General features: G+C 33.5%; 4 protein-coding genes across 10 annotated transcripts; 2 read left to right on the forward strand and 2 right to left on the reverse strand.

Annotated features, from left to right (window-relative positions):
- Positions 1 to 435: 435 nt before the first annotated feature.
- Positions 436 to 4245, forward strand: Nachralpha2 (nicotinic acetylcholine receptor alpha2). Of its 2 annotated transcripts, none has more exons than XM_071789853.1 (7): positions 436 to 615; positions 756 to 800; positions 902 to 1011; positions 1200 to 1380; positions 1885 to 2575; positions 2769 to 2977; positions 3267 to 4245. In XM_071789853.1, the coding sequence occupies exons 1-7, from the start codon at positions 436 to 438 to the stop codon at positions 3477 to 3479; spliced, it is 1629 nt and encodes a 542-aa protein (XP_071645954.1). In that variant the 3' UTR covers positions 3480 to 4245. The 2 variants fall into 2 exon arrangements, with proteins under 2 accessions (XP_071645954.1, XP_071645955.1); XM_071789854.1 differs by lacking the exon at positions 3267 to 4245 and adding an exon at positions 2674 to 2701 and having other exon boundaries at positions 2769 to 2906.
- On the reverse strand, positions 2857 to 13489 carry LOC139819988 (lipopolysaccharide-induced tumor necrosis factor-alpha factor homolog). 6 transcript variants are annotated; one of them, XM_071789858.1, is made up of 6 exons: positions 13160 to 13489; positions 9711 to 9885; positions 9003 to 9270; positions 8837 to 8870; positions 8480 to 8710; positions 2857 to 2995 (listed from the first exon to the last, which is right to left on the reverse strand). In XM_071789858.1, exons 2-5 carry the CDS (start codon positions 9877 to 9879, stop codon positions 8510 to 8512), a joined length of 672 nt encoding a protein of 223 aa, XP_071645959.1. In that variant the 5' UTR covers positions 9880 to 9885; positions 13160 to 13489; the 3' UTR covers positions 2857 to 2995; positions 8480 to 8509. The 6 variants fall into 6 exon arrangements, 4 of the variants coding, with proteins under 4 accessions (XP_071645959.1, XP_071645958.1, XP_071645957.1 ...); XM_071789857.1 differs by lacking the exon at positions 2857 to 2995 and adding an exon at positions 4317 to 6488; XR_011733864.1 differs by lacking the exon at positions 8837 to 8870 and having other exon boundaries at positions 13160 to 13485.
- Positions 13490 to 13995: 506 nt separating this feature from the next.
- Mrps28 (mitochondrial ribosomal protein S28) lies at positions 13996 to 15033 on the reverse strand. The gene is made up of 3 exons (XM_071789804.1): positions 14713 to 15033; positions 14505 to 14626; positions 13996 to 14264 (listed from the first exon to the last, which is right to left on the reverse strand). Exons 1-3 carry the CDS (start codon positions 15031 to 15033, stop codon positions 14072 to 14074), a joined length of 636 nt encoding a protein of 211 aa, XP_071645905.1. The 3' UTR covers positions 13996 to 14071.
- Positions 15034 to 15105: 72 nt separating this feature from the next.
- Mrpl14 (mitochondrial ribosomal protein L14) lies at positions 15106 to 16013 on the forward strand. The gene is made up of 3 exons (XM_071789807.1): positions 15106 to 15243; positions 15385 to 15606; positions 15702 to 16013. Exons 2-3 carry the CDS (start codon positions 15417 to 15419, stop codon positions 15953 to 15955), a joined length of 444 nt encoding a protein of 147 aa, XP_071645908.1. The 5' UTR covers positions 15106 to 15243; positions 15385 to 15416; the 3' UTR covers positions 15956 to 16013.
- The last annotated feature ends 2324 nt before the right edge of the window (positions 16014 to 18337 follow it).

The raw sequence follows: 18337 nt of genomic DNA on the forward strand, positions 1-18337 counted from the left end.
AAATACTAATTAAATTAAATCGTAGCTTCAGCTGAGACAGTCGAGAAAAGTATTAACGACATAAGTTAAATTAAAAAAAAAATCACAAAAGTGTAGAGCATCCCGAATATAAAAATTCTTATTTAATATTTTGCTTATTTTCTGGCTAACAAATTATTTTATGTCAATTTAAGGAATATAGAAAAATATACAACAGAAAAATAGAAAAAAAATTTGCACTATTATAATGAATAATTATGTACATATATTATATATATAATTTTCAAAATATTAAATTTGTTCATTTTTTAGATAATAACGTTCTCAGATATTTCAAGATTTATCTCAGATAAATCTACGAAATAAATCGGATAATCGCATGTCGGTTTCTTAATATTTTTGTGCAGGATGCATTTGATGAGCCTTATTTAATCGCACGTTTGATCGCAAGGCAAAATGATGTTCTCTTTAATCATCCTGATCCTCTCGGTGGGGATCTGCTACAGCAATCCAGACGCTAAGAGACTTTACGATGATCTGCTCTCAAATTATAATCGGCTGATTCGACCAGTATCCAACAATACTGATACTGTTATTGTGAAACTAGGGCTCCGTCTCTCACAGTTGATAGATCTCGTACGTAGCGCTATAAATATAATTTAGCCGTTATCGAAAATTGTATTAATAAGTTTATATGCAACATATACATAAATTACATGTACAACTGATACGGGGCTCTCTGTACACCTTTAACAAAACCTGTTCGTCATTTATAGAATTTAAAGGATCAAATCCTAACGACGAACGTCTGGTTAGAGCACGTAAGTGTTAAGTTATATGAGAAAATTCCAGTGACTTTTGATTGGTGTCGAGGTTGCGAGTCAAAAGACCAACATGACCGAAGCTGAATTAATAATTTCAGGAATGGCAGGACCATAAATTCCAGTGGGATCCCTTAGAATACGGAGGTGTCACTGAACTCTACGTGCCCAGCGAGCATATATGGCTGCCCGACATCGTACTTTATAACAAGTACGTGATGCTGCGTGCTCTAGTATCTCTTTATCTCTTTTACGATTATCGCGATCAAAAAATATAAGCGTGATGTACTGCAAATTGCATTCCTAGCTTTATTGATTCTTCATGCGAATATTGTGAATTATATCCACATTAAAAATTTATAAACGCATTAATTCGAAACAACGAACCTTTATTTTCAGTGCAGATGGAGAATATGGCGTGACAACAATGACTAAGGCCATTCTGCATTACACTGGGAGGGTGCTTTGGACTCCTCCGGCAATTTTTAAATCTTCCTGCGAAATAGACGTTAGATACTTTCCCTTCGATCAGCAGACCTGTTTCATGAAATTCGGCTCGTGGACGTACGATGGCTTCCAAGTAAGTAAATCTAATATCTTGACACAACAAATACAAGATAATTACAAAATTGTTAATCAGATCCCTGATTAATTTTACCATGTATAGAAAGGAAATTATGAAAGTTAAAAGCTGCACATAGAGTTTGTAATCATATACACTCATAGATTCGCACGGATACATACAATTATACAAACAATATCGTTGTGCACGCATGTACACGACAATCATTAATTATGTATAATATTTTAGAAGACAAAGCATATCAATTAAAAAATTAATGTAGGTAGCTCAAAGCGGAGTTAAAATTACACGTTTGAATTTATAATTGTATGTATTTGTCAATAATAATTAAATATTGTTTTTCCGATAACTCACGCACCAATAACCACGTTGTACTCTCAGTGCCTTTTATTAACTCCACATTATTTTAACTACAAGGTCGACAGTCCTTCGTAAATTTTTTTCTATTCATGTAAAAAATGAATCTCTAGTGCGTCACTCATTTAAAAATATCTTCCTCAGATCGACTTAAAGCATATTAATCAAAACGTGGGCGACAAGGTCGAAGTAGGTATCGACCTGCGAGAATATTATCCAAGTGTGGAATGGGATATATTGGGTGTTCCGGCGGAACGTCACAAAAAGTACTACCCGTGTTGCCTCGAGCCGTATCCCGATATTTTCTTCAACATAACTTTGCGTCGGAAAACACTGTTCTACACGGTGAATCTTATAGTGCCGTGCGTCAGCATCTCTTACCTATCGGTTCTGGCCTTCTACTTGCCGGCCGATTCCGGAGAGAAGATCGCGCTCTGCATCAATATCTTGCTATCCCAGACCATGTTCTTCCTACTGATATCCGAGATTATACCATCCACGTCGCTGGCGCTACCATTACTCGGCAAGTATCTACTCTTCACGATGATCCTAGTCGGATTTTCGGTCGTGATAACGATCGTTATTCTCAACGTGCACTACCGCAAACCGAGCACCCATAAGATGCCACCTTGGGTAAGAAGGATCTTCATCAGAAAATTGCCGAAGCTGCTTCTGATGAGGGTGCCCGACGATCTTCTCAACGATCTTGCCGCGCACAAGATACACGGAAGAGGAAAATCGGGAAAGAAAAGCAAGTTCAATGCTGCTATCGCGGCTGCGGCGCAATCATCGATAATATCTTCGCCGGATTCTGCCCGTCATCAACGAATCGATGGTACGATCTTTTCAAATTGCTGTAATAGATCCTTTGTTATACATATATTGTGCATTTTATACCTTTTAATGTATTAATCAAAATTACTCGCATATTAGAAGAAAAATACCAACCAGACGCAATAAGGTGTTTATATACTTTCCCACATTGTATATTGTAAAGAAATGATTATATATAGTTATCGCTATTTCAGGTTGCAACGGTTTACATACGACAACTGCCCATAATCGATTCCTAGTCGGCAGTTTAGCATACAATGGACTTCCAACGGTCATGTCCGGTCTTGACGAGTCATTAAGCGATGTAACGCCAAGGAAGAAATATCCCTTCGAGCTGGAAAAGGCTTTGCACAATGTCATGTTCATCCAGCACCACATACAACGCCAGGACGAATTCAATGCGGTAAGCACTTTCAGAAATCTGGTAACACAAATAAAAAAAAGGGTAGAACTAAAGAGTATAATTATAATGCAAACATCTGAAAGAAAGCATACATTCTGTTGCTTTTAAAAATACGAAAGTATTACGGATAAAATCGAGGTGTATATGGAACTAAAAGAATCAATTTTAATAGAGGAAAAATTCGTTCAAAATCATTCATGCTCTCTGCAACAGATACATATTCCCGTGTACTCGTTTGAATATATCGTCCTACATATTGATTACTACGTTCTCCGTTATGTCATCGCAGGAGGATCAAGATTGGGGTTTCGTCGCGATGGTCCTCGATCGCCTCTTCCTGTGGATGTTCACGATAGCTTCGATAGCCGGAACCTTCATGATTCTATGCGAAGCACCGGCGCTCTACGACAACACGAAGCCAATCGATATGGAATATTCTTCTGTTGCTCAACAGCAATTCCTGCCGCAGGGCCAGGAGCTGCTGAAGACTATCGTATTGTAGGCGTATTCGTTAGGGCACGAGCGATGTGTTTCTAACGTATTATCAACGTGAAGAGAAGCGGCGAACTGTCTTTCCGAATACAGCCAAGTTGTGATAGATCATGGCCGTGCCGTGGAACCGAAGAAACATCCTCCAAACGCGAAATGCAGTTCGCGATCGTTCATTATATATACATTACGATTCGTACTCAAACATTCAAATTATTATCTAGATAAATTACGAATCTCAATTTTAAGGCATATATATGAAATATAGTTACCACGCTAGTCTATTCGGTTCTAGGAACTGGCCTAATGATATAAACGTGATTTCATTCTGAAACAGACAATTCGCTGGCTTGCCTTGTGAGCGACGATTACAACACGATTATATTCCCGAAACAAATTGTATTTGTATCTACTATTATACGCGCAAATAGTGCGCGACTCGTTCTTTGATAACGTCTATTGATGTTCGCAATGTTACAGCAGAAGACGACTCGCGATAGGTATCATTTATAAAACTTTTGGTAACGTTGGTTACACAGACGATTATATAACGGTGGTATCTTATCCGCACACCAAAATCTAACTATATATAGGACAAGTTTCTTGCTCCAATTAATATCTTCCCGAAGAGCAATCAATTCATATACGTAGCTTAGTTTTTCGATAAATTATTAACAGAACTTTTTTCATTACGAGAACATATATATATACTCGAGTTTGTTCGATATACTGATGTACGTATTAAAAGCAAAAATAAAAATTAAAAAATCAAAAGTTAATCAAGTCTCTTTCTTAAATTACATTACGCGCATGCGACATACCTACCTCAATTAGGGAAATACGAACGCGCTTAACTGAATATATATTTTATTATTTCATATATTATACAAAAGTTGTATGATACAATATTTACGTAAATACGTGTGAAACAAACGGAAAGTATATAGGACAAAATACATTTCTACGCAGACTAGTTTAGTACCTTAGTGCTTGAATATAAAATGATATACTCGTTTATGAGGTAAGTGAAGGAATTATCAGAACAGTGAAAGATTTCAGGCGATAACAAACGCAGAAGTATGTTACACGCTGATTAATACTAAAGAACACATGGAAAGTCAAAATTATTTAATTAATAAAAATCATTATTTAGTTAATCAAAACAACAAATTGACAAAAATCATGATTTAATTGGTGTTCTAATAATTTAACAAAAATTCAATATAAATCTTTGAAAATTAAACGCTCCTAGTTCTAATTATTTAATTTTCTATTTAAATTATTTGTTTAATTATATAATTAAATAACCAGAACATATTGACTTGTAAGAACGTTTGACTTCTAGATTTATATTAGAAATGCACTACAACTGCAAGAAATGTTCAGCAATAAAAAAAATTTTTAAATTTGGAACTTTACAGAAATATTTTATAATAAAGTTCATCAACAAGTGAATTAAAAAAAAGTTACAGGAACAAGAGCTAGTTAAGGAAGATCATAATTGTATACGAAGAAATTAAAAAATGGGTACATTTGAAATAGCAAGGCTCGCTGTATTGTTCTACGCAAAATTTAAGATGTAAAAATATTAATTAATATAATAAATTTAAAAAGAAAAACAGAATTTATATATAGAAAGAGAGGAAAAAAATGAAAATCTTGATTATGCAGGTCAAGATCTACAGTAAAAAGATTTAAGAACATGTCAATTACTTCCTCAAAGAAAAACGAAAAATTGCTTCGTTATTATTATTCTATCCAACTTACTTTTCTCTACAAAGTTTCAAATTTTTTCACTTTTTACGTTGCCAAACATTTGTTGCAAGTTCTAAGTTTTTTTCCAGTACTACATTTCTTCAAAGTAAAAAGTTTTTTCAAATATAAAAAATTATAAAGCACTGAATAACCAAGGATATCAAGAATAATGGTTAATAATTACTTTACTTTTAATGTATTTATACTGTATTTTACCGTTCTCATCCTCTGGCACCATAGAAGATATATTCTTAACAAATGCAGCGTCATCGCAACAAATAATAAAATGTACATGAGCTATCATTTAAAATTTAAAACCACACAAATAATTTAGTAAGAATAAAATACATCCTAAAAATAGAGGGAAAAATATAATGCTGTGTAAAAAATTGCATTGTATAAAATCTTTTCCCAACGCTATTATTTGATACATAATTTATCTAAAATTATAGGATTCTGTTTCTCTGAAACTGCGTGAAGTGAAAATGAAACATTATTTGGTGAATAAATCTTAAACTTCAAAAAATAGTCGGCTAAATAGTGGTATATCCGAATGTAAGGTTAATCGCCTGTGGTTTAATTAATAGCTGCTGTCATTGGTTGTTAATTGCTAATTAACTAAGTATAAACTTATCAACAATTATTATGATGAAGACAACGGAGAAATGATATAAAAAGTACTATTTAAGTTATACATCTATTTTTTAGTTTGTGAATTTCTACACACACAAAGCAGTGTTCCTCAATTAACAAAGCATTGCTCATTTTATAATATTCGTGAAATGTTATCGCTCAAAAAATAATTTTAAAAAAATATATTAGCATGTATTTGATAAAAAAAACTCTCATTGTTTAGGAAGAATATTATCTTAATATAATACTATAGACTGTAATACTAATTTAATACTACTTGAAAAACAAATTTCTCTTTCTATAGCTATAAAACTTTAGAGAAATAAAAGATGAAAGATATAAAATGAGAAATTCAAGCGAATGAGAAATACCGCTATATATTTTTTGAGCTCCTCATCAAACTTGCTCGTTCTGGAATGTTGTTTATTCGGCTATCTGGATTGATATGTGAACAGAATTATGTCATGTGTAAAATAAGAATAATGCATAGGTCAATCTGTTTTACTTATCTGACTTATCATGGAAGTTGAAATACGAAATTTGTAATCGACAAATGCTTTCTTCACAGTCCCTGACGTTTTAATAAGACTTTACGCCATTCTAAATTTGTTTCCAGCACAAATCTATCTGCAGTCTTAATATAAATATAAACATGTTATTATTAAAACCAAATTAAATAACAAAATCATAGACTTATTATATCTTCATAATGTCTTCGGACAGGAAAAATTATCAAGAATATATTATCCTTACAGTTAGAGTATGTAAAAAATAACTATTAAAACTGTATGTATAACTTGCGATTTCGTAGAACCGATAACTATTCTTAAATGTAACTATAATCGATAAATGAAGCAAATAGAGAAAAAGAAAGATTAGAGAGAGGAATACATTTCGTTTTTGCTCGTTGATTTTATAAGCTATCTCAAACAAGAAGATGCTTTTTGTTAACGAGAGAGTATGTATAGATGGAAGAACATAAAAAAGTTTTTAAGGAAATATGAAAAAATCTGTCAATAATCAATATGAGAAATTCGAATCATACATTAATCCGTTTAAAGGCAGGTAGTAAAGGTTGAAGGATGGTTTTTCAATAAAGCATGGAAGACTGCTAGGATTTCCGAAGTATCATAAGATAACGTAAGAATGGAAAAGTTTGAGAACTCGTGGAGCTTTTGATACAACATGATGGAATAGTTACTAAAACTTAAATAACATAAGCCAGAGAAAGTTCGGTCCGGCACCGAGAAATATTAGATTATCCGAGACTATACCTCTCAATCTAACTTGGAGTAAAGAGAGAACAGAATACAACGGATTATAATGCCGCAAGACACGGAACTTCCTTTCGTGAAATCTCTCTTCTGCTGCCCTAGTGCTTATCAGTTTTATCTCGATGATATTGTATGCATAAATATAAATAATTTCTTAATAAAATTGAAATTAACTTATACATTCTTATTACGCTAGATGTTTGCAAATCCTCTTTCATAGTACGCAAAAATATACGCTCTTCTTTATAATACGCTTATATAATATCTATTCAGTTAAATCCGCGGAGGCACGCTTAGATATACATGCTTGTGCTCCCGCATATCAAGTTTTACAAAGAGAAAAAATAAGATTATATATACTCTTCGTAAATACTATTCTTCGCAAAGTTGGCAATACAAAAATAAAACAACACGAGAGTATTACTCTGGACACGAGACAATGCAGCGTTATTTCACGTTATTTCCTGTTCTCCACTTCGTTTATAATCATGAACATCATAAGAAGTAATATAATTAAACTCACTTGTATGTATGAAGTGTATGTAAAATTACTACTACGTAAAATAGCTATTTAAAAAATATTCTCGAGACATAAAAAAAATCGATTTAAATATTTATGTATTTAACGCAAAGCAGTGAAAGTGTCCAAAAGAATTCTCGTGTCCAACTTTCCAGCGATAAAATCGCATATATAATTTTTGTTTTACATTGAAATTCTAAGAGTTGCAATAAGACTTCTATATAATATACTAGACCGTTAATGATGATATTCAAAATAAAAATTTTAAGTGATTTCGCCAAAAAACTGCATAAATTTAATATTTAAATATTGGAAAATATTAATTTTATATATAACTAAAAAATATTTTACTAAATATTCTGTAAAGTTCTTATGAAAAAAAGATTAAACGAAAAGATAATGAGAATTTCATCATATTTTAGAAAAGCAAAAAGTGATCACATGTATATGCAAAAAAATTAATCAAAATTTCTTTTTCACAAATTTGTTCACAAGAACTTCTTTAATAAAAAAGAAATACTAATTTTTTTCGCATATAAATCAGAATATCTGTCTTTTGCGAAGTACATCTGTAACTCTTTCCTTATAATCACACTTTGTATCACTTCTTGCTTTACAATTGCATAAGTACCTCACGTACACTAACAATCTAGTACATTATCTATATTATATAAAAGTCTGTGATATTTGTGATATCAATGTTTACTCGTCTATATCTATAATTCATACGACACATTAGATCAACCAGGACTTGATTGATAAATCATTTGCGTATTGTAACGCAATTACCTTTTTAAGTTTGAAGATTCAAGCATATAATTTGTAACTTACGTTTTCGATAATCCTTCTTTTCTGTAGTCTTTAATGTGTAATAAACGAAGAATATCGAGGTCTTAATAGAATTGTAGAGCGTCTCGATACGCGGGAGAGTTGAAACCTACGGGTGCGCAATTGTAAAATCAACCTTTCCACGTGCCGATGTAATTTTTGCAGTTTGGACAGAAGTGATGAACGCTCATGAAAGCGTTCATGCAATATGGCAGGCATGAGCAGAGGCAGCATCTGAAATGAAAGAATCCGAAATCTATCTAAGCTATTTATAAGAAAATCAAAGCTATTATAAGAAAATTGGCGACAACTAAAGTTATCTCTTATATCATATTCGATTTACATAACAAATAACGTTACCTTGCAAATGTTACCCTGCAATCTATATATATTTCTAAACAAATAAATAAATTTAAGAAAAATGAATACATACACATAATCGCAGGAATAAAAAACTTCATTGGGGATATGACCGATATAATATCCGCGAATTCCAAGTATGTGCAAAACAAGTTTTATCACTCACCCAAGTAAGCAGAGTACGATGCAGCAAATGTGAGCACTCGGCTGATGATCCGATATTGTGGTAGTTTTAATATCGGCGCGACACGTCGGACAGGTCATTTTCACTGCATTCGGTCCTATGGCATACACTGTATGGTGTTGCATGACCCGTACTTCCGTCTGCGGCACGGAATTTAACTCGGGATTGAAACGCGGCTGCGATGTTGAGTGGCTCGAGCCGGGATAAACTGACGGCGTAGGTATCGTCGTTTGATTTGGTGGTTGATGGTCTAAAATAAGGTTTATATATCAGATTTACTCTATCCTATACACATATTGCTTTTCTTTTATCGTTGGAAAAAAAGAATTGAAATCAGCAACTTATATATAAAAGAAATAAGTAAAAAAATATGTACGAGCAACTGATTCTTTTTGCAGATAAGAGACATTTTCTTACTTTACTACACGAAAAAAAAAATAAGTTGCTTCAATTCAACGTCACGGGCTGCCACAAGCATAAATAGTTAATTCAATTGGACCAAATATTTAAATTATTAAAACAATTATCTGATGTTGCATCAATTACTGATGCTGTTGATACAAAAAATCATGCTTATTGATACATCATTTTTTTCCGTGTACAAGTTTTGGAATGTGAGTTTTACGTTTCAATTTAATTTTACATTATCGAAAAGCGTTATCAAATCCGCTTTGTGCGTCAAGACATTACATGGCATGGGCATTTGCACTGGCGCAGTTCCCAGGGGATACGGTGTGGAGACAACTGGAGGGTGCGTAGGTGCTCCTCCTGCGTTAGCTATGGCTTCCTCATAAGACGGCGGAGCCAATGGTAGAGGAGCCGAAGGTTGGGCCGCTGCAAAACCCACGTTCTTCTCCATTTTTTCCTAAAAAAGTGACAAAATTTCAGTTAACAATAATATTACATCAAAATGCTAATATACATTAAAACACCAAAGCTTTATAAATTATTTTTCTTCATAAAATTAAAAGTAATTTGAAATTTTTCATCAGTTTATAATTTGGTTCTCTTTGCCGTTGTAATTTATGAAATTTATATAAATATAAATAGCAATCTGTCTTTCTATTTATCACTAGGTAAACATGTATCATCACGCAATTGAAATTCTACGCGATATAAAAATTAACGGTGTAGCTAGATATTGTATAAACAGTTTTATAAATTTCACGATTCGTTTTCGTATAATTGTAATAAATGGAGAAATCGACCGATCCATTGTTTCTTTAGTTTCTACATGCGTCGCAAAAAGATACGCGAGGATAATATTAAATAGCATACTTTATCTCTCGCTAAACGTCTTTATGTTTGCAATAAAATGCCACGCAAGCATGTCACAAAGCTGCGCAAATTTATTAAGTATGACTTCATCCGCAAAAAACCGAATGGAATTGTCAAGCATCATGGTCGCCCATAATTTCTTCAGTGCATATGATCATAATACTTTTTTTTCCCCGCATATGTATAACTGGACATGTTAACGTTGATGCGTTTAAACGAGTTTCTCGGAAGATTTATACATAAGGAAATGCATATTTCGCGGTATTTCATCGACTTTATATACACACGTTTATGCAAGTAACTCAACAATATAACAAGGTCAATCGATCGCATAAATTAAGGCTCATAACTATTGCAATTACGTTATTATTATGCCGCTAAAGAGCTTTATTATCAAAGTCAAATCTTTTCGCGCAATACTCGCGATGTTAAATATCTTCAAATATTGAGAAAATAACGTTTTCATTATTTCATTTTAAAACATAAAATCTAAACGTCAGCGAGTCTTGTTATTTAACATCAAATAAAAATTGCGCTTTAAAAAATTTCTTTGCTCAAAGATAATAATTACTGACAATTAAGATGTTCAGGAAACAGGAGGTTCCGCATTTTTTTACAAGAAGAAAGTGTGACACAATTATCTGCAGATATAAATACAGAAGACTTTATATGCTTTGATTTCAGGATTCAGAGTGGTATTACGTCAGGAGACTCTGTCTACGTAACGCAAAACGAAAAGGTCTGGGAAACGTGGAAAATTGCAGGGTGTCAAGATAAAAAGATCATCGCGGCACGTAACGAGACTCGCAATATAATATTTAAATGTAAATAACGAACGAGCACACATTTATGCGCTGGCGCGCGAATAGAAAGTTGGGCGGATGTTAAGTAACAGAGGCACGATATATATTTGCCAGCGGAGCCGTACGTAGAAAGCCTAGGATCCCGAGTGCACGCTCATGCCTCGTAATACCTTGGACAGAGAGATTACGATATCTTAGTTCTAAAGCCGATCCGTTTGACAAGCGCAAATTCATTTATGCTGCTGCGCCTGAAACATAATCTGCATTAACGTGATGCGATAAGCAATTAATAATAAGCTACATAAAGAGTATCTCAGAGAGAGACTTCCCACCGTTTCATCTGTAAATTTCTTCGACTTTAGAAGAAATTGAACTATCGAGCAAAGTAGATATTTTAGTAATTAAAATCGATAATTTTTCATATAATGTACAATACGTATTATTAAATTAAATGATATCCATCAAATTTTAAATGCAGGCTCTCTCATATTTCTGCGTATTTACGTATAATTATTTTAGAAAAAAATTATAAATCAACAAAATCTTTTACAAAAGGATAATTTCTCTTTCTCAAATATCATATCGTTGCCAAGCGAAAAATGGATTATTGTTTCAATCTCCGCCGTTTCCGCGTAATTTAATGCTTCCGCTAGGAAATGGAAAACTACGTACTTCATTAGCGCACACTGAGTCAGATTTTAAAAGGAGCCTCCATGAAATTGTAATGCGTTTTTAATTGATAGCGAATACGAGGCGAAACGCGAGCTTATTATACGGAACCCGTTACAGATAAATTTCCTTTCGCTGAAATGTTTCCGCGTCGTGATTTTCCCGGAGCATCTATACGATCGCACGCTTGTTTCTGGTCGGATAAGAAAGAAACAATAAACTAAGTATGTGCAATACGGATATAATAAAAGTGAATACTCTCATTGCTTGTTCTAAAGTTGAAATAAGATAATAAAATCATATTAATATGTTATATAACTTAATTAAATTTATCTTATTTAAATTTAATTTATTTATTTTAATGCTTTTTCTTAGAAAATTCTACAAAATTTGTAACGCTATATTCTTTCACTATAAAATTTTCCTTTAAATAATTCTTTGTGAAAATTATGATATCTGTATTATATTTTGAGTATTTTATATACATTTCTTAAATTATTATTGTAAAAGAAAATTTAATAAAAGTATATGCTAATCTATTCTACATTTGTTTATATACATAGACAAATAAAATTGATACATTTTTATAAATAATTATAAATATTATTTATAATTGATAAATATAAATTTATGTTATCATCTATGTTACATATGGAATATTATATAGGTATCTATAAAATATACCCTAAATATAATGTACCTATCATAAAATTTTTGCAAAAAATTATTTAAAAGAAAATTTGACAGTAAAAAGTACCTACACGCATATTATTGGGTTTGTAGAATTTTATGAAGAAAAAAAACAAAATTAAATGATAAGCTTAGCTTATGATTTATTAACGGTTATCTGGCTCATTACCAGTCATCAGACTTTTTAACGTGCGTCATCTGAATTTCAAATAACAAGCTTTTTCGAATTTCAAATTCTCCTTCTCATAAAATTCAACCAAATCGCTGACAACAACAAAAAACACATGTTTATGTAACAAATTGTATGCAAGAAAATTAAATTTTATGATCGGCGACAGGAATTAACCTTTGTAACTCGCTGACAGATAAAATCTCGATTACTTACGAGCATACAGATAGGTCCTTCATAAATAATTTACATACACGCTCGGCGCAGACAATACGTCGCGAGTCCGTCAAAGCTCCGTGCGAAATAGGATTCCCCGTCTCCCCGACACGATTGACGCACGCGATTAACTCCAATTAACTTGCGCGTGTCCTGGCGTATCCCGATCGAAGATGATTTGAGCATCGCGGACAAGGTAAACTGGGTGAGCGACGCGCAAAAAAGAGGAATAAAGACGGGAGACGCTTCGTCGCGCTCTCGCAGGAGTCGCGGGAAGAACGACTCCTCGGCCAGGCAGCGGCCACGGTACTCACCGTGTGTCCTACGTCCTACGGGCGAATTTAGCAACCGTCCACGTAATCTCGTCAGGCGAATTAGGTTATCGGTCCCTCGGCTCTCGGTCGGGCCGTTAAAAAAACGGCGACGGCCAGGCGACGGCCAGGCGACGGGGCACAAGTCGCACGTCACGGAAAACTGTCACTGTCACTTGAGCCACTCCAAGCCACTCGCGCGTTTGTCCCTCGCGTGCAGGCGGAGAGAACGAGAGCGAAAGGAAAACGTGCGGACTGCGGCGGAGTACGGGAAGGAAAACCGTCGGTCGCGATCAGCAGGAGTATATCGAGACGACGATCGAGCGAGACTGACCTCTCGCGAGCACTCGCGAGACTTTAAAAGCTTTTCACGCGTCGGTAACGCCACGTGGGGGCACGCGTTTACCAATCGCAGCTGATAATACGGACTAATAGTACTGATGCCCGCCACGTTTGAATTTGTCGAAAATGCAAAAAGTCTTTCATGCGAAATCAATAAAAATAATACATATATACATGAGTTGTATATGAAATAGTATGAATTATATATATTGCTTTAACATATAATATATATTAATTTTATGTAAATCTTGTATGAGAAGAAGCTATATATTATTTTTTGTTATTCGGTAATTGCCTTAATTAACTTGACAGAAAGTATAACAAAAAATATAGCAGGATATATGCATATGTATTTCTGGATACGAGTTATGTGGCTTGTTTTTAGAGCAACAATCCTGTTCTCAAAAAATTAGGAATTCAGATTGCGAACGATGACGTGCAACTTACATTGTTTCGCGTTGTTTTAAAGGAGATATTGATCATTTATATGCATATGCAATATGCATATTGTATATATTATATGCGTACATATCGTACAGTTTATTTAACATAGATATTACAAAATTAACATTATTAAAGGTCCTGTATTCTCGGCCTTCTGGTCGTCCTTGCTTTTTGTTCCGTTGTTTGTAACGGTGACGATATTAAGCCGATCAAAGTGCAATCGGCTTCGAGAAGAGTTATATCCGTCGCGGCACCTAAGAACTTGGAGGAAAGCTCCAAGTCTTTTACTCTTAACCGAACCTTTGATCCTCTCACATAGTATCTGAAATGAAGAACAAAATTAATGAATAATATAAAAGATAGCATTAGCCTTTGAAATACAATAAATATCATTGAACAAGATGTTAGGCTTGTTTATTTTGGCTAAACTTCTTGCACAGTTCATCTTTTCTCTTTTTCTCTTCAACGTGAAAAGAAAAAGAGGAAAGATGAACTGTGCAAGAAGTTCAGCTAAAATAAACAGGCCTATAGTTTGAAAAGGAACGGATTCAGGCACACGTACTGTCCATTCTTGATAGGTTTCTGACAAACGCAGTGAAACTTCCAACCGAAATCAATGTACAAGTCATTGCCGACCACGTGAAATATCTCACCAGTTACAACCTTTCCTTCGGGGTCCCCCAGCTGGAAAGTAAAATTATGTATTTAATAAAGAGCAGTCGACAAATGCCCCGACAACTGTATGCACTGTGAGATAGATAGATATTTACGTCGACCAGCTTGGAGTTGCGAATCAAGGAAGCGAACGTCTGCGGCGTTTCTGGCTTTTTATCGTCAATGTGTGAGAACTTCTCGTAACTTTGCGCAAAGCCGCTCAGCTTCACCTCGGACGTCGATGCTTCTGCGTTCTCTTTCGTCTGTGTTACAGCCTCCTTCTCGGCGCCGGGCTCCACGGACGGATGCGAATCGTTACCTTGTCCTTCCGAATCTTTATTCGTGCTGAAACATCTCGTGGACGAGGAATTCACTCTCGAGACAACGAGAGATCGCAAATGCATTAACGCTTTCTCGAGGCGGTGTATCTTGTTCATGATGACAACAAAATTCCCATTTAGTATCGTCCAGTATCGTCCCACTCGCTCGTCACCGTCGGTGACTTTTAGGTTATAGCGACATCGAGTGATCGAGGTTATGTAAAAACATGCGCTTCTGCTGCTATTTCGGAGGAGTCGTCGTGATTAAAGAATTAACTTCAATTAATTTAGGATTGAATTAGAATTGGGGAGAATTTTTACTCAACGGTAAATGCTATTAAAAATATCTGAAGAAAAATGATTCGTTTAAATTATTATTTGTAACGTTGTTAATCTCCTTTCCGATAATGAGGAAGGTTATGTTGCAATGTTGAATAATTTGAATTCTATTATTATTTGATGTTCCAGATTATATATTCTAAAGAAAGACTGAAGCGATAATGTTGTCGCCTTCAGCAGTGTTAAATATTATAAGCAGGAACATTTCTACATCAACCCCTGTGAACCACATAATTAAATTAACCCGCTTGAGAGTGGTGGACAACAGCGAGATAGGAAAGCTAGCTATGATGGAGGGTAAACCACCGCGATGCATACACGTCTACAATAAATATGGGATTGGTTTTATTGGTGAGACAAAAAATTAATGATTATATTGAAAATATTCCCTGTTTTATAGATCTATTTTATAAATTTGTTTGAACGTTGCTGTACAAATTATTCAGGAGACAGAATTTTAGTCGCGATTAGAGGCGAAAAGAAAAAGGGCATACTGGTTGGATTGAAGCAGAAACAGGCGCCGAAAGTTCCCAAGTTTGACAGCAACAATCTGGTGCTCATAGACGACAACGGGACACCTCTAGGTACAAGAATACAGGTACCCATTCCACATATACTCCGAACGAAAATGAAGGAGAAGACCCACACCAAAGGCGCAGATTATACTAAGCTAATAGCAATTGCATCCAGATTCGTGTAGTCTTACTATTGTAATATAGAAATGCATCAAATATATACATGTTTTAGTAAAATGTTAACATTGTAATTTAGTGCAAAATTCCTTCTACAAATCATACTAATATTTGTAATACAGAAGCGCACGCGTATCGCCGTTACATATCTAAATTTTTACAATTTTATTATATAATTAATATTAAATAATATTACAATTCTCGAACCAATTTTACATATGTGTTCTTTGAGATTTTGTGTGTGTGATGTACAGAGTCTAAGTTTCACGCATTTTAGTACAGTTATTGGCCGCTCGGTGCCTATCATCTTGTATTTCAGCGATTATTTAAGTTAATTATAAAAGTTATATTTATATTAGGATTTATGATATTTTTGTCAAAAATTTTGCAAATAATTGCATAACTTAATTTTTCAATGTTAATTAGAATTTATTATTTAGTTGGGCTTTTTACTATTAGTCCCATCTCGAAAAAAATGAAATTTATAGTGGCAAATGCCTCTCTAGTTCTCGATAGCAGTTGTTTTCGATATGATTCTTATATAAGAATAGGGCATTGATTAGTACTTCGGTGGTCTGATACTGGTCAGGGAAGCATCTTTACCATTTTATTTCTAATTTCATTACCACATGATTCAATTTCACTCATTTTCTCACTCACAATTAGAGTCATGTCCTACACTCCTTCACTCACTCATACTCCATCACTCACATACACAGTCATACATATATTAAATCAATCATGCATTTAAGAATTTGAATTGACTGTCATTTATATAAGTCAATTCAATAGGCCAGCTAAAGTGCAAATGCATATAAAACTAACTATAAAACTAAGTTGTAAATATATGTATATGACTCTCCCTTCGGGAGTTTAAATGTTGCAAGGATATCGGGCAAATATTCATCCATGACATCCCAACAAAATTAACACGATGACATCAGTATTATAATTTCCCATGGCACAATATGTCATATGCACTGTCAGAGATGACGCATGCACGCATATAAAAATTACATGATTGAGAAGGAAATTGTAATATTATAATATGTTACTGTTACTTAGTTTGTGTTTGGTAGGATCTTACTCTAATAACTTACTCTAAGAATATAAATAGTATATACTTATAGTGTACTTATAGTGTATATGATGTACTAATCTAATTACATTAACAGATAATAATCAGGGGAGTGGCTTACGCTTAAAGTTTATTACACGTATACTGAACCAGTAACGTTGACCACCTCTTTTTTACAAAATTTAAGCTATGTCTTTATTTTTTTAACATTAGTTACAATAAACGTGGAACATTGTAATAAATTTAAGAAATTAGAAACGTTCAAAAACTGTCCGAAAATAGATACGACATCAAAAAGTGAATCAACCAAGTGCTTGATTATTATCAACTTATAACTAGTGCTAAATGAGATAATGCTTCTTCATCAGATTATAAAGCAATTAAGGATTAGAATTACAAAGAAAATTTATCATAGAATTATCATCAATATTATTATATTAGAAAGATGGTTAGATCATTTTTAAGTTGACGTAAGACTTCCAAATAAACTGTTCTGCGCAGTAACGTATGTATAGTCATCCGTTGCATGCCCTTTTAGTATGACTAATATGTTATTTGTATTTAAGCTATCGCTTTAAAAAACTGTGTGCGATAAAGGAAAGTAATTTTTAAGTAACACTAAGTGTTGTAGATTGCCATTGGTATCGTTATTGGTTCTCGTTGTGATTTGTGAAATACCTAACAGAAAATTCCAGGCAGTGATTTTCAACTTGATCATAAAATTTCGACGTCCTACTTCTCGTATGTATACTTATTTTTCGATCACTAACATACATATAAATAAATAATAAATATATATCTTATAATAATTAACGCAGGATTAAATTTATGATTTATTATTGCATATACATATTATGTTCTAAATAAGAATGAGCATATTTATAGTGTATATAATATACAGTCTAATCTAATTACATTAACAGATAATAGAGTCAGGGGAGTGGCTTATTACGCTTGAAGTTTATTACACGTATATATACTGAACCAGTAACGTAATGCAATAATATATTATTGCCACGAAATAAGATTTTTTTTACAGTTATTACTCGATGGATAATCAAACGGATCGATAATCAACCCGGATGATAATAAAATTACAATTTATTCTAATTAAAATATAATTGAATATTATCAGGCTCTAAAACATATGTATATGTATATATGTTTACGAAATAACAGGATAATAATAAATCCTAAGATTAGTAATTATAAGTTTTAATTATATAAATTGAGCAATATTGTATCGATTGTCATTGTACTAATTGCGGATTAATGAGCCCTAAAAAAAGACTTTAATCCACAAATTCGTTTC

This window comes from Temnothorax longispinosus, chromosome 10, assembly GCF_030848805.1.
Source record: "Temnothorax longispinosus isolate EJ_2023e chromosome 10, Tlon_JGU_v1, whole genome shotgun sequence".
Taxonomy (NCBI): Eukaryota; Metazoa; Arthropoda; class Insecta; order Hymenoptera; family Formicidae; genus Temnothorax; species Temnothorax longispinosus.